At 52.8% G+C, this 27,717-nt stretch overlaps 1 protein-coding gene across 1 annotated transcript; it reads right to left on the bottom strand.

Annotated features, from left to right (window-relative positions):
- Nucleotides 1-40: 40 nt before the first annotated feature.
- LOC117889532 (CMP-N-acetylneuraminate-beta-galactosamide-alpha-2,3-sialyltransferase 4-like) lies at nt 41-27,025 on the bottom strand. Its single transcript, XM_034793885.1, has 11 exons — nt 26,919-27,025; nt 13,637-13,760; nt 9,322-9,379; nt 8,855-8,911; nt 7,814-7,941; nt 6,338-6,401; nt 5,332-5,427; nt 4,365-4,557; nt 3,549-3,677; nt 2,047-2,193; nt 41-708 (listed from the first exon to the last, which is right to left on the bottom strand). Exons 2-11 carry the CDS (start codon nt 13,734-13,736, stop codon nt 601-603), a joined length of 1,080 nt encoding a protein of 359 aa, XP_034649776.1. The 5' UTR covers nt 13,737-13,760; nt 26,919-27,025; the 3' UTR covers nt 41-600.
- Between the last annotated feature and the right edge of the window lie 692 nt (nt 27,026-27,717).

Here is a 27,717-nt window from a genome sequence, read left to right as displayed (position 1 = left end):
GTGCCGATCAGAGACACTCCCAGGCCCGCTTAGAACCAGTTCTGTCTTTATTTCCAAACAGAAAAACTCATCAGCATAGTCCCGCTGCCAATAACTTTCCCCAACGTTTCAAAGATCACCTGAGATGCCAGATCCTCTGGGGGGTCAGCAGAGTCCTTCTCCAAGCCAGCGGGACCAGCTCCTTCTCACTTGAGGCTCCGGAGAAAGGGGCTGAGAACTGTAAGGGACCTGGCTTAAGATCACCCCTCAGTGCCCCATTGGGGGGCCTTAACCTCTCAACTCAAGGGTTAAAACAAGTGACTAGCAGGCAAAGCAGGGAGAGCTGTTTCCAAAAGGTGCGGGAAGCACCATATGACATTCTTCCTCCTCCACCAAGGAAACCATGGATCAGTGATTAGAGGTGAACGTCGCAGGCCATCAGGGCAAAGGCCCTGCAGTCCAACACCGAAGGACCATGGCTTATTGCCCACCAGGTACAGAACAGGATAACGCCTGCCCTGTCCGATACAGTTCAGAACAACAAAGAATAAAGGCCAACGGTGGCCCAACACTGGTGCATGGAACAACAGCTCCTGGAACATCGCACAGCGTCGCCCCCACTCAGGGGCCCCAGGACCAGGAGGAAGGGTGCATCAAGTTGGAAATCATCCCCCGCTCCATCATTTTCAGCAGCCACGCCTGCTCCGCGCTGATGTTGTGCATCATAAACTGCAAAGAGAAGTGCTGTTGGTACGGATCATTTCTTACAGCGCCCAGAATTGTGTGCTAACCATCGCCCAGCACAGACAGCAAGCAGGCCGGACCCACAGCTGGTGTAAATCCGTCTCAATTGAGCGACTCCAATTGAGACAACTGGGGATCTGACCAAAGATCCCTACCCCATGAAATTTACAAGCTAACATCAGTATGGTGCCATGCTTTGAGCACTGGACTGGGAACCAGGTGATCTGAGCGCTATTCCCAGTACTGCCAGTGACTCACTGCATAGCCTTGGGCAAGTCACTTCGTCTCTCTGGTTTTAGTCTCTCCATCCTGTCTGTAAGCTGTCTCTTGCAGTGCGTGTACAGCGCCCACAGAAGACGGGCCCCTTCTCAGTTGCAGGCTCTAGGTCAGTGGTTCTCAAAGCTGGTCCGCCGCTTGTTCGGGGAAAGCCCCTGGCGGGCCAGGATGGTTTGTTTACTTGCCACGTCCATAGGTTAGGCCGATCGCGGCTCAAACTGGCCGCAGTTCGCCGCTCCAGGCCAATGGCGGCTGCAGGAAGGGCGGCCAGCACATTCCTCGGCCCGTGCCGCTTCCCGCAACCCCCATTGGCCTGGAACGCCGAACCGCAGCCAGTGGGAGCCGCGATGGGCCGAACCTGCGAACACGGCAGGTAAACAAACCGGCCCGGCCCGCCAGGGGCTTTCCCTGAACAAGCGACGGACCGGCTTTGAGAACCACTGCTCTAGGTGCCACTGCTATTAATGCTATAACTTTAATAAAAGGGGGTAAAAAGACAGGAGGGAAGGGAAAGAGTCAGGACTGGCAAGGGTTAACAGCACTACGGTAATGCAATTATGCAGCATGGCCGGGTAAGGGTGATTGGGTTTCTGTATTTTAAACAAATGAATGGCTCATCTGGCTAATTTCTTGCAGGTGGCATGGAAAAAGTGAGACTTTAGCGGGGATTTGCATGAGGTCGGGAAGGTGGCTTTGCAGGCCCCGGTGCATGAGCATGAAGATGGGCACCAGGGAGAAGCAGACAAACGAGACAGTGAAGGCAACAGGAGGGGAGACCAGTAGCAAGACTCCTGTTGATTTCAATGGGCACTGGATTGGGCCCATACTGCCATTCCACATGCTGTACTGGAGTATACAGAATCTGTGCCTGAAGCCCTCTCAAAGCGCTCCCAGCAGCAACTCCAGACCCAGCCTCTCCCAAGAGGAGTCGCTGTGGGGAATGATGAAGGAGCACTGAGCGTGGGGGAGCTACCACTACTCCAGACCCAGCCTCTCCCAGCGGGTGGCCTCACAAGGAACAGGTTAACATACTGAGGATAATCGTACCAGGCCCTGGCTCAGATGCTCCGTGTCATAGTAGTGTACTGGCGTGGTATTGTCATCCTTGTCAGGGTACCCAAATCCTATGATGTTAACCTCGTGGCAGATATGGAGAGCTAAGTTCAAAGCGATGATTCCGGTGGTGGAATATTTCTGGATAAAAGGATATGACACATTTTCAAATTACATTATGCATTTTGATCTCAACTTTTATCACAGCAGCCCCAAGCAACCTGGCTGCCCCCTCCACCTTCCACTTAGCAGAAAAAATACCAAGACAGACAGAAGGGCAGAGTTTACAGGTCTTGCCATTTCTTTGACAAAACCACAAGGTGCATCTTTTTAAAGTGACGCTATGCAGAACAGGGCAGCCTGTAGCGAGACCGGGGCCTTTGGAAAAGTCAAATGTTAACCACAGTGGAGATCTGTGAGCTTTTGGAAGGAATCCAGCAAGCACTGCGGTCTGTACATGCTACTGAGCATGCATGTAATCGGTCCCTATCGGATTTCTGGGTATGCCTCGTCTGGGTACGTACTCTCTCTGGTTGGCATGTTAGTGTTGTACTAAATTTGAGCCCGTGCATTAAATTCCAGCCTAAAAGGTACAAAAATCCAGCCAGTCATTTGAAGGCAACATTGGCCTTCACAAATGAACACCTGCCCTTAAAAAAAAATAAATGAGACCAAGCAGAACAGCCACAACGCTCAGCTCAGGAGAAAATGTACCATCCGTTCTCTAAGTACCCACGTAGCACTTCCCGCATGGACAGTAGCACTTGCAGCGAGGAGACGTTGTAGCGCCCGGCTTTGGGGATCTGGAGACTTGGGTCCCAGTCCCAATCGCAACCCTGGCTAGGAATCACTGCCTGACCTTGGGCAAGTCATTTAGACACTCTTCCCCTTCCGAAAATGGTGATTACAATGCTTCCCTAATTCACAGTGGTGGCTGAATTAATTAATGGCTGCAAAGTGCTTGGAGGATCAGGACAAAAGACAAAGAATGATTATACTTATTAACTGCATAATCCTCAGTGCCCCAATGAGTGGGGAAACTAATGCTACAGAAGGAGCTGGCATCAGAGCCAGGATTAGACTTGAGCTCTCCTGCATACCTCACTGCTTTAAGGGATGCAAACCTAAATTCCTCTCTCCTTGCAGAGGGCCCATCTGATGGGGAAAGAGAACCGAATAACACAGCTTGGCTAAGCATTGACCAAGCTGGGGAGACACTGTTCAGCCAGGCCTGGCAAGGAAGGGTGGGATGAAAATAAGAAAGGGAAATTTAGGCTGAATGTCAGTAATATCTGGACACAGACCCAGTGGGTGGGGTAGAAACCCCCATCGCCCATTTAGAGCGAGGCCGGCCATGGCAACAGAAATCCCCCTCCATCGCCTTCTGCCACTCTGCTTTGGGCAGCATTGTGTTGCGGTGAAGCAGGAAGGCACAGAGTTAAAGGGGGCAAGTAGCACGCAGGAGCTTTCTCCCTGCTAGGCAGTCAGGGCCATACCCCGCCCTTCTTCTTCAGCTGAAGCAATTTGTATGTTGCTTCGTAGGTGACGTAAGGGTGCAGAATCCGCAGGTGAGAGGCATTCCACTTCCATTCACTGGGCGGCCTGCGCCAAAACCCCTCTACAGTCTGTAGGGGAGAGAGAGAGAGATTTGGCTCCAGCTGCAATATCCCAGCCTGTTGACTCATTAGGAAGCAGCAGAGCGTAGGAGGGCAGGTGGTTAGTACAAATAATAAATGAACACATAACAGGGGCTACCGGAATTAGCACAGAGATCACATAGAGGTAGCAGGCATAAGTAACCTGAGAAGACAGGCCAGTACCAACAGGTAATGGGCAAGTGGTTAGTAACTAGGGGGAAGATGTCCAAAGGTGCAAATGAGAGCGAGGCATCCAATTGCCACTGAATTTCAATGGGAATTGGGCGCCTGCCTGTTGAAATCCCAGCCTGAATCTACCCTGGTGCTGTCCAGACTCTCCCGCCCATGTTCGCTCTGAGTAACACTTTGCTACAGGTTTAGAATCAACTGGACTCTTGGCTGAGTAAGGATGGCAAAGTCTGGTCCCTTCTCCTGCTCCCAATGCCATCAGCCTTCTAGGATTAGGTCCCATGTAGACAGTCTTCCCATTTAATGACGGATGAGTTGAGAGCCAGATTGGACCAGAAGCTTGGGGTCACCCCACTGCTCGTGGCAGGTTGCTTATGTGCACCCCATGATATGGAAGAGCACAACAGAGCCCCGAAACCTCTTCACTCCCCCTTATCTCATGCCACCTGGCCGAGCACCTCCCGATAGCCCTTTGAGATGCCTCACCTTATTCCTTGTCTGCAGCAGCATCTCCTTCACCCAGGTAAAATCCAGGCTCTTGAACGCAATGAGCACCATCAGCGTTTCACTGTCGTTGTTATCCAGAGGGTTGGGCAGCGCAGACTCGGGGAAGAAGAGCCGGATGCTGGTTTTCTCACCCACATCTTCCTCATGCTCTTTCACGGGAGCATTGTTTAACCTGAGGGGGGAAAGGCAGCACGCTGAGAGCAGGCCAGAGATACAGGTTGTCACGGAACAGGTCGTGTGCCACTGCCGGATGGAAGCCAGGGCCAGACTTGTTCACATGTGGGGGTTTATTTTGCTTTACTACTTTGTTATTTTCAGCACCTCGCAGCCTCAATTGATATCATGGCTCCAGTGTGCTAGGTACTGCACGCACACGTAGTAAGAAATGGTCCATGATCCAAAAAGCTACCTAAAGACAGACAAAGGGTGGCAGAAGGCAGTATGATTCTAGCCTCGATTTGCAGATGGGGAATGGATGCCCAGAGAAATGAAGTGACTTTCACTCAGGAAATCGATGGCATTGCCAGAAATTCAACCCAGATCTCCTGAATCCCAAAGCAAGGCCTTGTCCACAAGACCATTCTCCCTTCTACTGAATGAGCAAATGGAAGAGGTCAAAGGATTCATCTACATTGCAATAAAAGACCCGCGGCATGGGGGCGGCTGACCCAGGTCAGCTGACTCAGGCTTGCGGGACTCGGGCTGTGGGGCTAAAAATTGCAATCCTGACGGGATTTTTATTGTAGTGTCGCTACAGAAAAGGCCTGCGATTGTGGAGACTGAACTCTGACAACGGTGGCATCTGCTTGTGTGTTTGGCCAAGGTCATGAGGCTCCCTGAACGCAGGGGTCAAGGTGGTTATACTCCCCATACAAAAAGAGTTAAGCACGTGCACATCAAGCCATCGGTTCCCCTCTGCGTGTTGGTCCCAGGGAGCATCCGGTACCTGATGACGATGTTGTGCGAGTCAATCACTGCCCCGAGGCCTCGGCCACGAATGGAGTTACTGTTGCCGACCACGACGCACCTTCGGCACCGAAGACTGGACAGAGGAGCCAATGGAATGAATGTGAGGCCCTGTTCGGCCCAGTTCCTCCCCCTCTAGAGCAATATCCCCCAGGGCTTGTCTGGCCTACTGATGGGTTTCCCCATGCGACTGCAGAGCAGAGGAAACCTGGAACTCAGCCCGGCACCAGGAGAGTTCGGCTGTTCCTGCTGTGCTCAGATACCAGGAGCGGGGTTGGCATGGTACAGAGCACTGCCAGTCCAACCCACAGAGCCCCTCTATTAGCTGGTTAGCCCTGCAACACAGGGATGCTGCACTCCGCTCGGCTGGATGCGGGCCACGCCCCGGTGAGAAGAACAAGGCCTGGAGTCTCCCCAGCATGCTAAGAAACCTGCGTGTGGCCTTGGCTAAGCTGGCGGAGGGGCCCGGCAGCAACGGCAAGACAGTCTGTACTGAAAGGACGACAAGACACTGGTGGGAGAGGGAAGCAATCCAGTGGCTAACAGCTGCCCCGCAGACGGACCATGCTTCACAGCCAGTAGTGGACTAGCACCACAGACATCTGCACGTACCTCAGTATGCCCTGAGCTGGCCCGCCCTGGGAGGAGGTAGATGGTGATAGGGGAGGGGAGAGAGAGCAGGGTGTAATAGAAATTACAGGACGGCGTCTAGTGATCTTTCTGAGGCCCTGGGAGCCAAGGTGGCCCAGAAGGGCAAATTAGAGGTGCCTGCAGGGAGGGTAGGAGGGGCCTTCTGGGAGGCGAGGAGAGGGAGCAGGGTGTTAGCAGAGGGGATGGATTGGAGGAGAGGTAAGAATGGGAGAACTTTAACGAGCCTCAGATACACAGGTTCCAAACCAAGCTGCTAACCCCTTTTTTGAGGTTTCCCCACCACTAACCCCCACCATTGTCCCCCCAGCACACAGCCACCAGCCCAGCCCACCTACCGCTCAATGGACTTTGGCATCCCATGCTGCGGGAGGAGCTGTAACGTGTGGAACGCATGGAGAACTGGACGGAAAGGAGAAAGAGGTTAAACAATGACACAAGAACTAGGGGTCATCAAATGAAATGAACAGGCAGCAGGTTTAAAACAAACAAAGGGAAGTATTTCTTCACACAACACACAATCAACTTGTGGAACTCCTTGCCAGAGGATGTTGTGAAGGCCAAGACTATAACAGGGTTCAAAAAAGAACTAGATACATTGATGGAGGATAGGTCCATCAATGGCTATTAGCCAGGATGGGCAGGGATGGTGTCCCTAGCCTCTCTTTAGCAGAAGCTGGGAATGGGCGACAGGGGCTGGATCACTTGATGATTCCCTGTTCTGTTCATTCCCTCTGGGGCACCTGGTATTGGCCACTGTCGGAAGTCAGGATACTGGGCTAGATGGACCTTTGGTCTGACCCAGTAGGGCCATTCTTATGTTCTTTAACATCTGCCTGGGTCAAGTGATCCCCTCCCGAAGACACAACCCCCTGGTTTCATCCACTCCTCCACTTGCTGAATATTCTCTGCCTCCTGTGTATGTCTACACAGAGACTCAGTGCGCGGCACGCTGGGATGTAACTCTACAGCGCAGTAGCCTGCCATGTGCTACGTGGCCACGTGGACCCTGCATTGCGCTCTGATCTGCTGCTGTTCCAAACTGCAGTACCCAGAGCACCCCAGGGAATTCGAATGCGGGGCAGGAGGGTCCATACAGCCACTGTAGATTTACACCCCAGCTTGTCGTGCCCTGAGTCTCTGTACAGACAAGCGCTGGGACAGATGGGTGTCAGACTTCTCTATTCATTATACAGTGGGACAGAGATAGACAACACATTGCCTGGCCAAACACGCAGCCCCTTGCCCCAAAGAAACTGTATCGCTGTAACCTTTGCCCTCCCTTCTCCCTATTCCCGCTGCTGCCTGTGGCTTTCACTCACCATGTCACGGCACCAGGTAGTTGGCAAACTCTTTGGGGCAGGGATCGTATTTTGCCTAGGTTTTCCATCAAGTGTCCCAGCACACAAATAATCAGGGCACACACTGGGACAGTTCAGAACGAAGGGCCCCGATACCAGCCCATGGACTGCAATGGAGGCTTTAACAGTCCAGCCCTCATCAATTCTATTCATGGGCCTACTGGCCCGGCTGGAGAATGGAATTAAAGAGTTTCCTCCTTCCTTCCTCTCTGCCGTTCCCCACGCTCATCCTCCAAGGGCCGTATCCACTCCTCCAGCCTGACCACCTACCCAGGAAATCCTGCGCTTTGGCTCCGAGCAGCCCTGGCATATTTCTATCCTAGTCCCACCCCCGCCTTCCACCTCTCCGCGTGGCTGCGTAATGGAGAGGCTTTTCTGATGCCCGGTGGGCCCCCACAGCCCCGCGAGGTAACCGCGAGCAAAGGGCGTGCTTGAGGAGGGGGAGACCGATACCCGAGCTATTCAGTCCGAAGGGAAGCCTGTGGAAGTGGAGAAGGTCGTTTAGTTGTCTCCTGGCAGGGGTGTCATCCTGCCAGAATAACTCCTTGCTGGTCAGGAAAGGTTTCCAGTCAGGCTCGAACCTAGCAAGAGAGAGCCAGGGTGTTAGCACCGCAGCAGGGTCCAGGGAGGAAACGCTAGGCACAGCCTCTGCACATGGGCTGAGCAGCCAGGCTCACGTAGGGCAGTGGTTCTCAACCAGGGGTAGGCGGACCCCTGGGGGTACACAGAGGTCTTCCGGGGGGTACATCAGCTCTTCTAGGTATGCGCCTAGTTTTACAACAGGCTACATAAAAAGCTCTAGTGAAGTCAGGACAGACACTGACTTGTTTATACGGCTCTGTATACTGTACACGGAGATGGAAGTGCAATATTTATATTCCAGTTGATTTATTTCATAATTATATGGTAAACATCAGAAAGTCAGGAACAGTGCGCTGTGACACTTCTGTATTGTGATGTCTGGTTTTGTGAGCAAGTCGTTTTTAAATGAGGTGAAACTTGGGGGTACGCAAGACAAATCAGACTCCTGAAAGGGGGACAGAAGTCTGGAAAGATGGAGAGCCACTGACCTAGGGCACTCGGATGCTTCTGTGCTCACCCCAAGCGCTTCTAGAAAAGGAACCACGTCCCTCCCTGTTAGCCCTGGCTGGTTCCGCCCCACGTCTCAGCCCAGCCCGCGATGGCAAAATCCCCTCTGATCTCCCGCACTCCACTTCCCCAATTTACTCCCCTTGCCTTGGCCTGCCAACGTCTTGGAAATGCTGAGTCATCTTTCAATTTCTCTGCCCTGGGGCGGAGGTGAGGTCTGCTTTTCCTCTTGTGGTTCCTCGGTGTGTCTCACCTCTGCTTGTTCACAGCGGTACCAGCACTCGCCGTGGACTAAGCCACATCTCCCTTCCTGTCTGCCTGCCCTGCCCCTCCACATACACTGATCAGAGCATCAAACCCTCCCTCGCCAACATCCCCAGCACAAATCAAAAGCAACTAACAAACCTGCCAAGAATGGGCTTTCTCCATGCAAAGCGCTTCCTGCAAATGTTGATGTCCTTCCTGTGAAAGAGACACGGCTCATTTATTCACACTCCTTCCTACTGCCTCCGCTCCCTCTCTTGTCCATCATGAGTCCGCTCCAGAACTGTCCATTAGCACACCCCTCCGGCTCCCTCTCCACGACCTGCCAGGGATCCCACACTATGGGACGCTTTTAGGTTTAGAATTGAGTCCTTCCATGATTTTTTTCCCCTGCTATTTTTCTTTTCCTTTCCTCTCCTTCCACCCCATTCCTCCTGCCACACAGTTCAGACCATCTCCTCGCCAGGTGGAGCACGGCTCTCCCAAACTCCCTAGGGTTCCCCACGCCCCACCGCTCGCTATACAGGTGAGGTGTGTTTCTGGCTACTGAGCTCCCTCTAGGAGCCTAACGCCACGCAGATCGGGCCTGGGGAAGCAGGGTGACTTACTCAAAGGGAACATCAGGCATCATCCTCCCGCAGTACTGGACAACTCGCACACTGAGCACTGTCGAAGGAAACGGACACAAGACGGACACGTTGAAACAGGGAAGCAATGGCCTCCACCTGGCAGCAGCACCACAAGTGGGCCCACCTGCCGCCCGGCCCCCCAAAACGCACATCGGACTGGTGTGAGTTTCAACCACGTATGGCTGAAGACCTGCCGATACTGTTCCAGAGCAGGGGAGCCCCCGAGTGGCTAGATCAGAACTAGTCCCTCACCGGCCAGGACTTTCTGTTAATAATCCCTCCTATTGCTACAGCAATTTCCACCCCAGGCCCTCGCTGCGCTTTGCAAACATTGCGACTCGCAGCAGCCCCGCAGGGTAGGTATTATTCCCCCATCTGTAAAATGGCAACATAGCGGCGCAGCGAGGTGAAGTGACTTGTCAAAGCCCTTCACTGAGTTAGCAGCAGAACCAGAAAGGAGAAGACCCATGAGCCCTGACTCCCAGCCCCCTGCTTTAAGTCACAGACTCCCTTCCAGGGCCGGGAACAGAACCCCGGAGTGCCGATTCTCAGCCCCCTCCCCACTCCAACCGCGGGGCACTACAGAGAGCAGCACTGATACATCTGCAACCCTGAGTGCGCCCTCTGCTGGGCACAGTTGGCAAGGGTTCATTTACACTGAGCCCAGCTCTCTCTCTCTCTCTCTCTCATTGTCTCTTCAAGGGCCTTGTATCTGCATCGATTAGGGGATGCAGAGAGCAGGCTCCTTCCAACCTCTCATGTTTCTATTACAAGGAGTCATTGGTCCCCCCCAGCACATCCACCAGCAGGACCTGGAAAGAACCCAAACAGCTACAAAACCTGCCCCAAAAATGTGGGTGCAAAACAGAGGAGAGCAGAACAGAAAAAAAAAATCATCTTTCTGTTCTTTCTTTGTACAGCGCCTAGCACAGTGGGGCTATGGTCCATCCCTGGGGCCCCTAGTTACTATGGTAATGCAAATAATAAATAATAATGTTCCACCTGCTTGCAAACCAGTGTCCCTGCCAGGGAAAACCACGGGCCCAGCCCTACATTCCTTGTGCAGCACTGAAATCAGTAGGAGTTTGGGGGGAGAAAGACAGACAGGATTGGCCCCTGTACATAGATGGGTAGGAAAGGCATTAACACCAAAAGAACGTTAGACATCTTGTCTCCTTTGGGTTGCCTTTCTTCTTGGAGCTCCACTCCACGTGGGCAGTAAAACCCAGGCATTTCGTACATTTATTGCAGTAGTGCCCAGGAATCAGCCAAGATGGGGGATTCCACTGCGCTAGGTGCTGTACGAACGCAGAATGATAACTCAGCTGTTCCTTCTCTGTGCTTCCGAGATGCACGAAGCTGCAGATAGAGGGGAAAGCAGCCAGTCCGCCCCCTCCAAGGGCAGGATTCAGGCTCAGGTGTGAGGGGTATCTGATACTGCACTGGAGCATGGCCAGAAATAAGGAGACATGGAGGTTACAACCCTGAAGGGTTGGGGGTAGGGACTGGGATTGGGGGCGGGGAATTCCCCTCATCTCATCCCATCTCCTCCATTAAAGGTATCAGTGCAAGCACTAGCATTTGTTCACACACCAGCTGGGGAGGGGAAAGCGAATCAAGCCTCCCCGTTGTCTCCCATCCATCAGCAGGGAAGGAGGGGGCACATCCTCTAAGTAGGAAGGATGGGGGAGCAGAAGAGGTGAAGGAGGGCAGCCACAGGAGGGATCCAATGAAGGGGGACAGACACTGCTGTCCTGGCCCCCTCAACACAGCCGTTCCCAGCCCCATCCAAAGGCAAGGGGCACAGGCACAACCTCATATCACCCTCTTTCCAGCCCTGGGTGGAAAAGGGGAAATTGTGTGTACTATTTTTACGGACAATACGTGTGACTCAGTTTACCTACGGAGTATAAACGGGGAGCGAGGCATAGCTGGATATCACAAAGGCAAGAGGCCCATCCAGGTTGGAACCAGATACGTCCGGCTGGAATTCACCCATATACGTGGAAGGTCCTGCAGAGGCAGCGGCAGCTTCAGCCACCAAAAATTCCCTTTGCACGCCTGGCAGCCCGCGAGAGTGCGCACAGCATGGCTGCGGCTGGACACAAAGAAGCAAGGTGTTTTAAGGCTGCTGCTGCTGTAAAGACCGAGACTCTGAGCCAGCGAGACGCGATATATCGATCCCCGATAGATCGATTACTACCCACCGATTCGGCGGGTATTCTGGACGTACCCTTAGACACCCAGGGCCTGATTTCAGGAAGAGCGGCTGAAGTCCATTGGGGAGATAGCGGGACATCACAGAGGCACTCAGCTACCTCAGTAGGGAAACCAGAACAGAGTATGGGCTCAGTACTCCTAAAACTCAGGCTCTGGAATGGCGGATGTGTGCAAATAAAGATGGGCACCAAAACCCGCAAGCCATTTGGGGAGAACTTGTCTATAAGGCTGCATGTGTGTCACAACCATGACTTCCACATGGGAAATCCACATGAAAAATCCACATGAAATCTTGGACCCGTTGAAGTCGATGAGAGTTTTGCCACTGATTTCAGTGAGGCCACGATTTCACCCATGACTTTCACAGATCTTACGTGTAAAAACATCGAGATCTTTGACAACCCAGCCAGCCTTCTGCTGAGCAGAATTCCTCCAGGAATCTTTACAGAGCTGGCTGTAAATCATCTCCAAATGAGTCAAGTGGAATATGGATTTTCAGATTTAAAAAAAAAACCCAAAAAACGATTTGTTAAGCACAATTTTGATTGTAAAACAAAAGATTTTAATTTGACTTTTCTCATAAAGCCCCATATCAAACAACGCAACAGTCATTAAACTACTGTGCACCAGGAGGACTTCTTTCAAACTGAAGGTCTGATGGATGCATTTTTAGCCCGGAAGTTGCAATGATTTTCCCAAGACAAACAACCAGTCTTTCTAGTGAAAATAGGACTGCCTTACTTTGTGGAAGGGGTTCACAAGCACTGGTCCTCCTGGTGGATTTCACTGGACCATCCACCCATCCACTAAGCTGACCAGATATCCTGATTTTATATGGACAGTCACGATATTCGGGGCCTTGTCTTACGTAGGCGCCTACTATCCCCCACCCCGTCCTGATTTTTCACACTTGCTGTCTGGTCACCCTACTTTCCACCCACACGCATACACATTCTAACTCTAACCCCGCAGAAAGCTGCTCGTGAGAACAGGGGTCTACTGACCAGAGATCATGCTACTGCACGGCCTAACCTGCTGTTTTCAGGTACTTACAATTTTGAAAAAGTTACAACTTGGACTGAAATTATCCGCATTCCTTCACAGCACAAAGGTCACATTTTGAGAGGAGAATACAGTGAAATTCCACCTGATTGTTTTGCGCGAAGTGTGGGAAACAATACAGAAGATTTTCACATTTAAAAAAAAAATATCAGAAGCTTTTCTTCCCCACCACACAGGCAAATACACCTCAAGTGACTCCATTTTCTAAAAATAACCTAGATCCGAGTATATACACAGTCTTGCCCAAGAACTGCAGCCTTACCAGATTCAGTGCTTACAACTGGGAGTAGTTCCACTGAGGAAAGCATCATTGCTCGCAGTAGTAAATGCTAGGAAGTCTTTGCAAAATGGGGTGCTTGGTTTGGAAAAGCACGACTGGCTGAGAAATATGCAGGCGCAAACTTGACTAGCAGCACGTTAGGGCCACACGGCTGAGAGCGGACTCAGCCCGGGAGAACTAACCCATGCAAGTGTCCCCCTGAAGTCAAAGGATTCATGGGAGTAAATGGTCCCCAGTGTGAGTATGGACTGCAGACTCCAGCCCTTGGCCCGGACCATGGCAAAGGGCTGGTGCACACTGCACCATTCTCCATCCCGTCCGACATCTTTGGGCCTCATTCTCCACATACTCATTCCCATCACGCTGCCGTAAACCAGGTGTGTGCCAGAGGAACCTCAGGCCTGTTCTGCTTCGCCAGGAGTACAGGTGGTTCCACAAATCTCACAGACATCAAACTTTCTGAAGCTGTTTAGCATTGCACATAGCGGATCTATGTAACCACATTTCCTGTTACCACTACCATGCTCCAACCACCCTCGTCCCTTCTACCCCCTTCGCCACACTCAGTTGTTGGGTCCTGTCTATGTAGAGTGCAAGCTCTTCAGGGCACGGGCTGTCTCTCACTATATAGCACCCAGCACGGTGGGGCTTTGATCCTGGTGACCATGTGCAAATAACTAGTGGGGCTGGGGACGGGATGGCAGGACTCGGCGTGAGATCACGCTCTCTTACCCACACTCAGGAGAAGCATCAGCACTTTCCACAGCTTCTTGAGAAAGACCCAGGCGAATCTGCACTGCGATTTGGAGCACACGAGTCCCTCAAGATTCATATCGGCGGCTCCTGAATTCCCGGCCTGCAAAGAAAACCAACAGAGGTGACCCATCAATTCATCAATCAAAGGGATTGGTGAACCGCAACATTAGACTTTGCACAGAACGGTAGGCAGGGGTCCTTCTCAAGCGCCCGTGGGACAACTGCCTGCATTTGCCCTGGCTACACTGACCCGGCATTCCGGGTAATGTCTAGCACGAGTCTCTGGGACACGCCTCACTGCTTCATCCCCTGCTGAGATTCCCCAAGTAAATGGAAGAAAGGCCGTGTCAAAAGACTCATCCACCTCCCTTTTGCTTTGGGTTGTTCCATGCATGCCGGGCAAGGGGAGGATTGCAAAGAGATGTTGTTTTTAACAGTTAACCTAAAACGACACAGTGAAAGGGGACATCACCATCAGGAGTAACCTAAACGCTGCCAAGAGGTGAATTTTTCTCCCCAGGGCCCCAAAGCTTGCTCGGCCGATGATAGTAATACTTCCCTCCAAAGAGCAGAGGGCATGGCGCCTTTGCCTGCAAAGCAAGGCAGTTCTGTGAGCAAGCCGCAGAGTTTGCAGCGTTTAGGCCTCTGAGCTTGACTGACAGCCTTAATTATACGGGGACCGCGATGCGGCTGGAGCAGACGCGTGCGAGCTCAGGTCGGTAAAGCCGGAATAATGCACTCGCTCTCTTTAAGGGACAGTGCAGGAAGGAAGAGCTCCGCTTCCTCCATCTGACGGCAATCACCTAATTAGCCCCGTTGAGCAGGTGATACAAACTCAAGCACAGCAGGAGAAAGCGGCAGCCTGTAACGGACGGTGCCTTAAATTCACACACACACACACACACACACACACGGCGTCTGGAACCGGGCCTCGCAAGGCTGATTTTCTGGGGCAAAACCAGTTCTTCCAAAGCTGCCCATTGGCCAACGAAAAGACTCTCCAGCTGTGCTGGCATCTGCTGCTCTCCCAGGCCCTGCTTGGGGGATTAGCACCTTTGCGGTGGTTACCTTAGGAGCGAGGGCATCGGTGCTCCCCCTCCCCAGGCAGCCTGGGGTTCGCACTGCAGGAGTAGGTGAGAGCTGACTGTCTCGGCCTATTGCATTGTTCCTGCCAGACAGGCGTCCGGCTGGTCCAGGTGCAGGGGGGGCGTTGGCTTCGGAAGGCGTCAGGGAGAGGTAATCGTTTCAAGGAGGAAGGTTAAGTGCCTCCTTGCCAGGAGTCTGAGATGCATCACGTGAGCGGGACGGGCAAACAGTCCCCAGCCCACTGATCTGAATTGTCTCCTGCAACTCGGCTCTGGTTAAGGGCTGCTCCGAATTGACTGAGCATCTGTGTTTCTTTATCAGTCAGTCACAGATCAAAGTTGCTCATTTAAAAAAAAAATAAGGGGGAGGAATCACATTGGGTTTGTCTTAGTACCGGACAGGCTCCTGGAGCATAAGCGGTGGACCGTAGCAGCACCCGGCACCCAGCAGGGAGGTTCAGCAGGGTCAGAGTCCCCCAGGATAGTTCTGGGCCGGGGAGAGTAGGGCACTGCTGCTAGGCAGGGTCTGCGTAGCCAGACTTTGGAGCTAGAGTTTGCTCTGAGAGGGGGCGTGAGAGAGCGAAGGGCAAGAGGAATCTCTTTACGCAGCGTTCTGCCTGCTGACTGTAGTGACAGACAGAGACCTTCCGTCGGCGCTTCACCCTGCAGAAGGCACGCAGCTGCAGGCAAGTGAGACGGAGATTAGTCCAGCCTGTGCCGCGTCGACAGACCTGGCTACCAGTTATACGTCTGCAAACCCCGTGCAGGTGATGGCGCTGCACAGGTGTCATCGGGGGCTTAATTTGAGGGCAGTGACGCACAGTCACTTGCTAGTGCGTGTCTGTCTCCCTAGGCTTGCTCCCATGTAGACACACCCTACGCGAGCCCGTCTGAGATCCGCCCAACTGGCCTTGGACCCCACTGGAGCCCGGCCTCTCTCCTTCCTCCCTGCAGTGACAAAAAGAGGGGATGGATTCACTGGGGGAAGGCATCTAGTTTCCCGTCTACGCTGGCCTAAAGGGGGCCCCCTCCCCAGCCCCGTGCAGAGGGCCGTGGTTTTGGGGTCCTGGTCACTCTCGGGGGAAGAGAGCTGCTGGGGTTTTCAACCCCTCCCCCTGGGTCAGCTCCTCTCCCCTGCTCTGCCGGATGGGTTCTTCTCACAGCAACTGGCCTGGGAACTAGGGAGAGGGATGGGGGGTGCCCACTGGGTGCTCATGGCAATGTGGCCATGGCTGATTGAAGATGGTCTGCCACGTGTGTGGGGGGGAGGGGCAGCGACATTAAAACTGTTTGTTGCCTTGCCCACCCTTCCTTATTCACCCTACATATTCCCCCTTTACAAGGAATAATAATAATAATAATTATGGTACAGCCTAGGAGCCCGAGTCATGGACCAGGGCCCCATGGTGCTAGGTGCTGTACAAACTCAGAACAAAGACGGTCCCTGCCCCAAGGGACTTACAATCTAAGCACAGCTAGCTGTGGCACCTTGTAGCACCCTAATGATTCCTCTCCCTCCTGCTTGTTCAAACCCATCCAATCTCTGCTGGCCATTACGGTCCCATCGCCGCCTTGACCCTGCAAGGAGCTGCTTTCAGGATGCTCCCCCCGCCTCGCCGCACCCGGGCGGAGCATCCCTACCCTATAAGGGGCTCTGCACAGGCACAGGGGGCTGTGCCACAGGGAACTCCTTGCAGGGTCGGGGGCTAGCTGCTTTCATCTTCCCTCAAGCCAATGCCTTCACCCCCTCCCATCGGCCTCAGTCTGACCGGTTTTGTTGCCATTCCGGTTAGAGGATACATTCCCAGCAATACCGTGCTCAGACCTGAATACACCATTCCCCGCTCTCTGAAGAAAGGGGCCTCTGCGACTCAAAGCCTTACTGAGCTCTCTAGCAATACAGTACGACAGCACACTCAGACCTCAGTCCCACACTCGGTGACTTCAACACATTAATGGCTCCACAGAACGTGGAGGTCAGACAGGGCAAGAAGAAGTCTTTCCTGGCTTCAGAGAAATGCAGTCGAGCTTCATAGCTCTCAAGAAGCGAGGTGTTCAGCACAGGCTGCTTCCTAGTATGTAGCAAAAACAGTTTTAAAAAGGAAAAAAAAAATCAAGCAAGCTGCCGCCTGTCTGAGGAAAAGTCTGTCTCTTTCTCCAGCGCTCCACCAGCAGGTGCTGGGCCCAGGTTTATTTTCATAGAGGCGTTTTCATTTTTGTTTGGTTGGTTTTTTTCCTCCCTTTTAATTAAAGTATTTGTCGCAGCAGGAAATGTAAACTGTACATATATATATTTTAAAAACAGAGAGAGAAATAATTTAGCAAAAGCAATTATCTTCAAACATACGCAGAAGGCACCTTCCGCCCTCACCCCAGAAACCACCAAAAACAAAACCAAAAAGACTGTCCCCCCTTTTTTTTTTTTAATTCCACGTATATGGATTGAGGACCAGATTTTGCAGAGCTCAGCTGACACCATTTAGGTGTCAAAAAAGTGGCCCTTTTTTCATCACGAGCCCAGAAGGTGCTGGGTGCCCAGTAAAGCTGGATTTGGACAAAATTTTTCAGGAGAAACACTTTTTTGGCGAACAATGCGAAGTTGGCGACACCACAACATTTTGCAAATTCGTGTCAGTTTCATCAAATTATTCAAGGAGTGGAAAAAATCACCCCCACCCCTCAAAAAAAGTTGAAATGTTTTGAAATTTTGGTTCCCTTTTTGTTTTGATACTTCCTTCGATTTTGTTTAAAAAGTTCGAAAACATTTTAAAAAAAAAAGCTCAAAATCTAAATGAACTGTTTCGTTCAACCGGAATTTTTATCCCCAGGATTTTTTGGAATTGCTGGTGAAATGAAAAGTCTGTAATTCACACAGTTCTAGTACTGGACGCTGTAGAAAACCTGGCCCAGGTTTAAGTGGTCCAATGGAAGCCGAGCGCTCTTAAAAATCTGGTTCTAATTGTGGGGGCCGAGTCCTTGCAAACCTGGCCCTAAGCACAGAGCAGCAAAATCAACCCGAAAGAACAGTCATCGGGTGTTCCTTATTTAGGAAGGTCCTTTGGCCCACTGAAGTCTCTGCACTGACTTCAGTGGGGTTTGGATTGGGCCTTCTGTCTAACCGTTAGACTCAAGCTATCTAGGTTTCCCTTGGAACGCACATTTTCTCGGAAATAAGGGTTTCTGACACGCTGTTCGCACTGCAGCCACCCAAAGATGCTTTCAGTTGCCACTGGGGAGCTTCCTAATTCTTCCTGGTTTGCATTGCAACAGAGCCCAGAGGTCCCACTCAGACTGGGGGCTCGGTTGTGCCTGGTGCTGCACGCGCACACAGGAAGGCACGTCCTGGCCTCGATGAGCTTGCAGTCCTGATGGGAGTCTGATACTTCTCCACAACGGTATCTCAGAGGACTGCTATGCCAGACAAGGAGGAGACAAACTGGCCAGAGTTTGGCACTTAGAACATGTCGCTCAATTTCAGCCAAGGGCCAGGGCACGAGGACCATCAGCCCCAGGGGCAGGCACGAGGCGGGGCAAGCAGGAGCATGGGCCCCCAAATAATCGGAGGGGGCACAGAGCTCCTCCGGTCCCGTGGCAGCGGCAAGAGCTGACAACTCGTCCAGCCCCAGGCCGAGGCAGGGAGAGAGAGCGCGCTCCCCTGGCCCCGGGGCTGCAGCGGGGGCCCAGAGCTTTTCCGGGACCAGCTCTCTCTCTCTCCCCGCCGCAGCCCCGGGGCTGGAGGCGCTCTGTGACCCCGTCCCAGCCAAGTACTTGTGGCTACATGTCTTCCGATGGCTCCACAGCACGTGGATTTTCATTGAAATGGGGAGTGAACTGCTGCTGATTTCTATGCATATGATGTATGTGTTGATATGGTTTCCTGTGTATAATGTGCCCCTCCAAAAGCAGTCAACTCTGAATTCCTGTGCACGCCCCTGATCAGCTGTGTATCCTACTGCAACAGGGGAGGGGGGAGCCAGAGACAAAAGCCTTCTCTCTAAAGCATGGGCCCCCACCAGTCCCCCAAGCGTTTCCCTTTTCGCCACTGGGTGGCTGCACTGCGGTGGAACTCTCTCTGCAGACCACTCAGGCATTTCGGCGAGTGCGGAACATGGCGGCCAGGCTGGTTAATGGCACAGTTCATACAGAGCCCGTTACCCCTCCTCTCCGTGCAGCACAATGGCTCCCAGTTCAGGTCCAGGTGCGAGGCAAAGTGTCTACACAGGCCGATAGGACCGCGCCTTCATGGCGTGGCGTCGTGTCTGGATGCCTGCCTCTCTTCATGGACCAGCCCAGCAGCTCGGATCAGATTGATGGCTCTAGACTAGTCTGTCTCCGGACCGCAGAGCGCTTTGTGGAAGGCTCCCAGTGCTGGCTGGAGTGATTTGCACATGGCAAGTCTCTGAGCTGTCCCCAGCACACAACTGCCTTTTTGGAGTATTCTCTTTCTTCCCTGGCTGCACTCGGTGGCAACACTGCCTCTAGGTTAAAGTTGGGCAACTGATTTAAGGAGGTACCTACATAGTCCCTGTTTCCTGAGTATCTGAGCACGTCATAAGACTGCCTGCACCTATCCTCAGAACACCACTACCAGAGAGGGACGGGCTGTCATCCCCATCCCACCGAGGGGGCACTGAGGCACAAAGTGACTTGCCCAAGGTCACACACGAAGCCCGTGGCAGAGCAGAGAACTGGACCGGGATCTCTGAAGTCCCAGGCCCATGCCCTAACCCCTGGACCAGCCTTCCTCTCCTGGACTGGAAATCAGAGCTCCTGGCTTCTATTCCTCCCTCTGCTACTCACCCGATCTAACCCTGGGCGAATCACCGTCCCACTCTGTGCCTCAGTTTCCCCATCAGCGAAATGGCCATAAGAATGATATCCTGCCTAGCTCAACTAATGGCTGGAAACTTACTTTGAGATCCCCGGGGGCGAGGTGCTATTCTGATTCACGGCCAGCCTATCAAAAATCCCAGTGCCTGAGGTTGTGTGCTGCTCGCCATTGTCATGCTGGAGAAAGAGCGAAAAAAATCTTTATGGTCTTTTAGCCGTAACTGAATAGGTGAGGTTCACTGAGATTTTTTTACACCACCTATTGCACCCTTGCAAGAATAGGCTAGTAAATGACGACACATCGAGTCTGACTCCACTCCTCTAGTCTCCACCACCCCCACCCCAGCCGTCTCTCGCTCCAAACAGATAGAAAAATCAACTTCTCGAAAGATTGTCCCTCACATTTCAGCACAGCAGGACAAGCAGAAAACAAATTAAAACCATTACAATAAGCATCAGAACCATCCACCGCTGGGGCGGGGGATGGAGGAGACATACCAGCATCACTTTGGTTTGAAAAAAAATCTATTTATATTAAAATAAACAAGCACAAAAGAAGAAAGAGAAAAATCAATCAACTGCATTTAATAACAAGCACACAGCGCTGCATGCCGCAAGGCAGAACGCAGCTGGGGAGGAGGACACCTAAAAAAATGCAACAATTCTCTCCCTCCACCTCTCTACGGGCCCGGTTACGCTGCAATCAGAGGTGGGACTGACATACCTGAGCTTAGATATAATTCAACTTTCTCTTGCAAGTCCAAAGCTGTTTCCTCTCCCGGAGGAGAGAGAATGGACCTGTCCCCACTTACCAGCCCCTGTGAGAACCTGCCAGGGACCCCTGGTACTGCTGCGTCCACCTACCCACACACCTTCCGTGAAAATCATCTTCCCACACCTGATGCTAAAACACACACCTGCTCAGCCTGCGAAAAGATGTCTGGCACAACTAGGCACATGTGGCACGGACCCACGCACGCGCGTGCACACACACCTTGTCAGTGAAAATATTCCTCCACTACTAGCCTTGATGCACGCACCCATTCTGCCCGCGAAAAGAAGCCTGGCACATCCGGGCACGGCCGCACCAGTGCACCCACACGTGTCGCTGCGAAAATACGCCCTGCGCAGCGGGCACTGATGCACAGCAGGGCGGGGAGCACGAAAGGACCCCTGGCTCTGTCCTCAGTGCAAGGCCACCTTCACCTCTGTGCCCCCTCCCCCACCCACCCACCCACGCTCTCCCCTTGGAACTCAGCTGGCCCTGGGGAGTTGCAGCAACTTTTTGCCTCCTGCCAAGGGTTAAAAAGCTTGATCCTGCCAGACGAATGGGCTGCAGACACCCCGGGCTCTTCCATGGCCCTGCAGTGCCATCGTGTGGCCATAGCATGCACACCACGGCAAGCTTCAGGCTCAGCGAAGTGAAGGAGCGAAGAAGGAATCAGCCACTAAAAGAACCTTCCAGGTCTCTGCTGCCCCAAGTCCCTAGTCTCCTGGAGTTTGACTGTAGCACGGGGCTTCCCTGATCCCACCTGGCAGTCATCCCCCTCCCCCTGAGGCAGCCAAATGCAGCCCAGAGAGTCCTACCATCTGGGGCCCAGAGACGTCAGGTCCCAGCCGATGATGCTCCATCTGGACCAGAGAGATCTGGCTGCCTCGTGTGCTGGGGGCTTGTCATCTCTATGGCTGGATGAGGGGGACTGCAAGCTTGGATGCACGTCCCATGCTCTGGGCGATTGGCCAGCATGGCCTTGCTTCTCTCGGCACAGTGTAGGTGACCCTGCCTTAAAAGGAGGCAGCTGCTAACTACGAGATGCTGAGTGTCCCTGAGACGGCCCAGGAGCGCAGCTCTGGATAACTTCTAGCAGCAATCGGCAAAACCACCGAGGGTTCAGCTGAGGGATTGCGGGTGCTTCGGCAAAGGTTTAGCAAAGCCTCTTTATTGTGTGAAGTGGGCCAGACACCTTCCAATTTTGACATCCTGCCCAACTGTCCTGACCCCTAGCCCCGGGGGCTGGATCTAGAGAAGGGCATTTCCACAGGGTGATTCAGCCTCTGCTCCCTGCCCCTGCTGGAGCCAGGACCGGACAAGCCCTGGGGAAATGTAGCTCAGACGCCCGTCCTGCCAAATTTTGCTGAATCCCAAAGGCTCCGGTTTGAAGAAAGGAAACCTGGACTCTTTCCGGATCAGGTTATCTGCCCTGGTGGGAAATTCCACTCCGCTCCCCTCGAGTCTGCCACCTGGTCTCACTTGCTTTTAGTCCAAGGCCCAGTAGCCCTGGGAACCAGCACACCATTCCTGCTATTCCCAAAACAGCTGAAAATCTCACCTGGAGTTTGCACTAGAGCCGGGTCTGTTTCCCACAAACCCACCCGTCCAGCCATCGGCTGACAATTCACTCATGCTGTCGCTCCGTCATTGCCTCACATAATGAATTCATCACTGCACCGCGTTCCTGCCTCTGCTCTGCCTTGACTCGGGGTTTATCCTTTTCCTGTCGGCATTGCACGTCTTTAAGCTGCTGTGTGGGTGACAATATAAAAATCTGAGCAGAGCTGCACAAGGCAGAGGGGGTGGAAGAGACAGGACACGCTCACCATCAGCAGAGATCGCTCTCCCACCTGACTGAACTGGAGCTGGGGAAGAGCAACACCATCAGGGAATTCCAGGAATGGCCCTGAAACAAACCAGGGATTTCAACAGCCCAACGGGCTCTTTTCCCTATAATGAGCTGAGTCAACTGGGACCTGCCATGGACGTTGGAGACACCAGATGGCTCATGGCAGATGTGGGATGAGATGTGAGATGGAGCCTCCAGATGAGAGGAGCTTAGCGCTCTCCTGCTTTGGCCAGGGTAGCTCGCTTGGTCAAGGGGCTGCCTACGGACCACAAGGACATGAGTTTCAATAAGTACATTTCGTAGACATGACAGAGTGAGCTCTTCCTAGGCAACCCAGGTGGGGTCTCTCTTACTGAAGGTGATTGGTCCTTTTAAAACATTCAGGGACCTCGAGGCTTAGCCTCCGGGGCTAACGCAGGCTGCACCAGGATTCCCTTATTACATTAAGGTTCCTTCTCTTAGCCAGCTGCTCACAGCAGCCAAACTCCACCCAGGCCCAACATCTGGATCTATGAACAGATGTGTAACGAGCACAGTCCTCCCGCAAAGCCACCCAAACCTTTCCTCCTACCCAGCAAAAAGGCAACCCCAAAACCAAAATCCCCCAGGAAAGAAATCGACGGGCAGAAAACCGAGGGGGAGGAGGGCTCAAAAACGTCCTCCAAGTTTTGCCCTCATTTTGGGATGGAAAGTTTGTTGCGATGGAAACTTCCCAACCAGCCCTTTTCTCATCTTAATAAGTCCTGATGCCGCACTGGCAGCTCTGCCACTCATGTCAGCGAGAGACGAGCCAGGGAGTTAAGTGAGTCTCCTGTGTTAATAACGGTCCCTGGGAGAAAGTGCTCATTAACAAGGCTAACAAGTGCCATCGCCGGGGCCTTGACAGCACCCAGGGTGACAGCTGCAAAAGTGCCCAGATGAGTGATGGCAGCAGCCACTTGCGCTCTCAGCATGGCCCCAGCTGGGTTAGAGAGAGGGGCTGCCTGGGGCAGGTCTGGGAGCCGGGAGGAATCATAGAATCATAGAATATCAGGGTTGGAAGGGACCTCAGGAGGTCATCTAGTCCAACCCCCTGCTCAAAGCAGGACCAATCCCCAACTAAATCATCCCAGCCAGGGCTTTGTCAAGCCTGACCTTAAAAACCTCTAAGGAAGGAGATTCCACCACCTCCCTAGGTAACCCATTCCAGTGCTTCACCACCCTCCTACTGAAAAAGTTTTCCTGCAACTCGAGACCATTACTCCTTGTTCTCTCATCTGGTACCACTGAGAACAGTCTATATCCATCCTCTTTGACACCCCCTTTCAGATAGTTGAAAGCAGCTATCAAATCCCCCCTCATTCTTCTCTTCTGCAGACTAAATAATCCCAGTTCCCTCAGCCTCTCCTCATAACTCATGTGCTCCAGACCCCTAATCATTTTTGTTGCCCTCCGCTGGACTCTTTCCAATTTTTCCACATCCTTCTTGTAGTGTGGGGTCCAAAACTGGACACAGTACTCCAGATGAGGCCTCACCAATGTCGAATAGAGGGAAATGATCATGTCCCTCGATCTGCTGGCAATGCCCCTACTTATACAGCCCAAAATGCCGTTAGCCTTCTTGGCAACAAGGGCACACTGCTGACTCAGAGGAATGAATGTCCTCTCACAGGACGGCTCATGGCAGACAATGCTCAGACGGTCCTCGGTGCCATTACCCAGCTCTCTGCATTCCCCTTTCCTCTCCTCTCCAAGCCAGCCCTCTATTAATCCTCCCCCCGGCCTGCTGAGGCTCCGCAGGGTGTTTGGGGGGACAGCAAAGGAGCAAATGTCTCACCACGCCAGGGCACAGCAGCCTTCTCCCTGGAGTCACCACATCTTGGCACCTCCATTAACCCACCCACTGTGCTACCAGGGGCCTAGCTCTCTCAGGGGTGGCGGGGGGCGGGAGTATCACAGGGCACTAACACGACCCCTGCCCAAGCCCTGACTCGCACAGTGGTGCAGTTATTCTGCAAAAGCGGGAGCAAACCACCTCCCCGTCTCACAGCCCCCTGCACAGCATCCCCTGAGACACGGCCCTGACTACCAATCCCCACTGGCCCTCCCGGGCTCGCTCCCTGCTCCCATTATACCTTCCAGGGCCTGAGGATTCAACAGTTCCTCCAAGAACAAAACTCTGGGTGTACAGCGACTGCAGGATCGGGCCCCACGTGAACCCGGGAGAACAGGAACGGGATTGCAGTGGGGAGGACATATGGTCTTGGAGCCTACTAACCCACCCGTGCTGCAGACAGGGAGTGAGCTATTGTTACAGGAACCCAGTGTCCAACAATGGCACTCACCCCACAGGGCAGGAGGATTGTGAAGGATCCCCAGGTGCAAGGGGCACTGGCTACCAGCCCTGTTGGACATGCAGACCCTCTGCCAGCCCAGCTACCATTCCATGCAGCCGTCTCCCCAGCCCGGCATGTAGCACGGTGATACTGTCAGTCCCCGCAATATTCGCCGAACTCGATCGCCCACTGCTCGCCCTGCCTAGAGCTCTGCTCTGGGTGTTTTACTTCGGCTTGGAAAGATCAGATTTCTAGAAGTACATGTTGGTAAATGTCCATTTCACTGTATACACCCAAACCCAGGAAAAACATGTTTCCATCAATAGCAGTCAAAATGTATAGCTAGGCAAAGTCAGAGACAAGCTGCTTGGGATCTTATTGGAGCGTGATTTAAGGAGCTTTACTTTGTATATTTTGATATGGGATGTTGACAATTTGGGTTTCAATGGTTACGCTTTAACTTTTTGAATCTCAGGTGTCATTAATTAATTACCGTCTGCCCCCCCACACACACGTTATCTGACCCTCCCCGCTAACTTCCCACAACTGTGACTATTTCAATGGATAAAAACAGAAAAATATAATGCTTTAACCCCCCCATTTTGTGTAACTTTGAAAATTTAGAAATCGATCAAAAATGCTTAAAAATGAGCATTGATATTATCCATTGAAATGATCAAAAAATAAAACTCGTGTTCTGCCAAGCCCAGTTTTCCTCCATCAGGCAGCGGGTACCTGCCTGTGTCCCAAGGCACCTCCAACCCACACCCCAGGATTTGAGGGAATGACGGGGACCAAGCCAACAGATAGGGCCAACATCCATCCAAAGGGATTTTGTTGTGCCACAGTTTACAAGGTCTGTTTAACCAGGACTTTAACCTGAGGTCGGAATAGGTGGCGGCTTCTGGGTAGAGGAGAAACTGATCCTTAAGGGACATGGGAGTAACCTTGGCTCATGGGCGGGCTCTGGCTCTAAGAAAGGCCATTCCACAAAAGGCCTGCTCTGTTGTCTTTGGCCTCTGGGCAGGGCTGGTTACATGGTTTCCTCTCCTAAGGACTCTTCCTCCACTTCCCGTGCCATCAGCCCCCATCTCCGAGTTAACAGTGACTCTGCCATCCTACAGCAATGAAAGGCAGCTTGGCCTAGGGGTTAGAGCACAGGGCAGGGAGCCAGGAGGCCCAGGCTGCGCTCCCAGCTCTACCCTGACCTCCCATGTGAGCTTGGGCAAGTTATTGTAACTGCTCTGTGCCTCCGTTTCACCCCCCCTGTAAAGTGAGGCTACCAGTACAGTCCCTTTGCATCCCCCAGGTGGCTAGGGAAGCGTTTGACTGGGTGGGTTTCTCTGGCCTATGCAGTGCAGGAGGTCAGACTAGATAATCATAAGGATTCCCTCCCCGCCCCCGACTCAAAATCTGCAAATTGCTGTTGTTACTGCTGCTGATCTCGCCCCCAAATCCCCCAAGCCACCTTGTGCCTCCCCCACTCCTGTTCCCGCCTCCTGGCTCAGGTTCTCAGACCGTGCTAGTAGGGTGACCAGATGTCCCGATTTTATAGGGACAGTCCCGATTTTGGGGACTTTTTCTTATATAGGCGCCTATTACCTCCCACCCCCTATCCCAATTTTTCACATTTGATGTCTGATCACCCTACATGCTAGTCACAGGAGCCTCGAGGCACGAACACTTAAAGCCCTCTGAAGCCATCTCGCTGTTAGAAAGAACTGAGCAATCTCAGAGACACTCCCTTGTAGATAAGCAAACACGGGTGCTGGAACAAATTGCATAGTGGGGGTGCTGAGCCATTGAACCGAACTGTATCCCCTGGATATAATGGTAACTGCTCCAAGCCAGGGGGTGTGGTGGCACCCCCCTCACCCTTAGTTCCAGCACCTTTGCAAGCAAATCACACCCCTGTAGTACTCTACAGCCACGACACTGAACGTACCGCAGGCCCCACTGCCCCTTGGGGTCCCCCTCACCGTAGCCTTGCACCCTGGAGGCTCATCTGCAGCCATGCACCGTGGCCAACTTCTGACTCAGGTGCCTTTTACACCCACCGGGCAGCCAAGGATAAAACGTTATCGCCTGGCAGGGTAGCATTTTCCTGGCGTGACGTCAATGGCTCCGGGGGAGGAGAAGGGCCTTACTCAGGCAGCGTTTGGGCCTGTGGAGGATTAACGGCTGGCAGAACGCACAGCCGCAGAACTAGGCCAGAGCACCCGGCGGCAACACATCTGCGGCTGCTGTTGCACGTGGACCCCACCTTGTCGGGCTGGGCACTGCACACGCAACGCAGTGCCTGTCCCAAGGAACGCACCGTCCAAACGCCCACCAGGCAATGCCCATTCCAAAAGCCAGGGCACGCCTGCCTGCCTCGCCAGCGCCACCCACGCCCTGAAGCGCGTACCTGTGCGGTGCAGGGGACACAACTGCTCCAAGCCACCTACGAATTATCCCAGCCCCCAGCAACTCCCTGCAACCTGCTTCCTAGTGGAACAAGCGAAACTGGGCCAAGAATGCAGCTAAACTTGGCATGGACAGTGCCATCTACTGGCTAGCTAGCATCATTGCCTCGTTAGGACAGACCTTCCAAAACCCATAATCTGACATGGGAAGCGTTAATTTGCTATGTGAAGCAGTAATGGCAGGGTCAGGCACTAGACAAGGGTGCAGGGTTCAATTCCTTCCTCTACCATGGATTTCCTGAGCTAGTAACTTTAATTTCACTGTTACTTGGTTCCCCTGTTGTGAGGTTTCATTTGTGTTTGGAGATCTTTAAATGGGTCAAATCTTCCCTTTCCCCTGCCTGGGAAGCCTGCCTTGACAGCACTGTTTAAATTGTCCTCCCAGACAATCTGCAGTGTTAAAACCCCCACATCAGGAGTGCTAACCCCAAAGTGTTCAAAAATCAAGAAAGTGACTTAAAATCATGACAGCTAAATGCAGGGGGGGGTTGTTTGCCTTCCGAGTACAAGCTCACATTTCCAGGCTTTTCTCCACAACCGTGGGGCTAGCTTCACTTTTCCTTTCAAATGAAAGCTGAGATTCAACTCCTCTGTTCACATGACTCCAGGAGCCAAAACTTTAAGGATAACACCAAATTACATTGGCTCATGAGAAAAGCACAAGAGTCGGCAACACTGCCCCATGGAGATGAATGGAGGGAATCAAAGAGCTGTTTGTTTCAGGCTGCATGTCTGCAGTGC

The sequence above is a fragment of the Trachemys scripta genome, chromosome 17 (genome assembly GCF_013100865.1).
Source record: "Trachemys scripta elegans isolate TJP31775 chromosome 17, CAS_Tse_1.0, whole genome shotgun sequence".
Taxonomy (NCBI): Eukaryota; Metazoa; Chordata; order Testudines; family Emydidae; genus Trachemys; species Trachemys scripta.
The sequence above is the reverse complement of the archived record's forward strand: the minus strand, read 5'-3'. Positions and strand labels throughout refer to the sequence as shown.

Coding starts and splice junctions, on each gene's coding strand:
- LOC117889532 (XM_034793885.1), bottom strand. CDS start 13,736: ATGAATCTTGAGGGACTCGTGTGCTCCAAATCGCAGTGCAGATTCGCC. Junction 3,678..4,364: donor TGCTGCAGACAAGGAATAAG/GTGAGGCATCTC, acceptor TCTCCCCTACAG/ACTGTAGAGGGGTTTTGGCG. Junction 709..2,046: donor AGCATCTGAGCCAGGGCCTG/GTACGATTATCC, acceptor TTCTCTTTGCAG/TTTATGATGCACAACATCAG.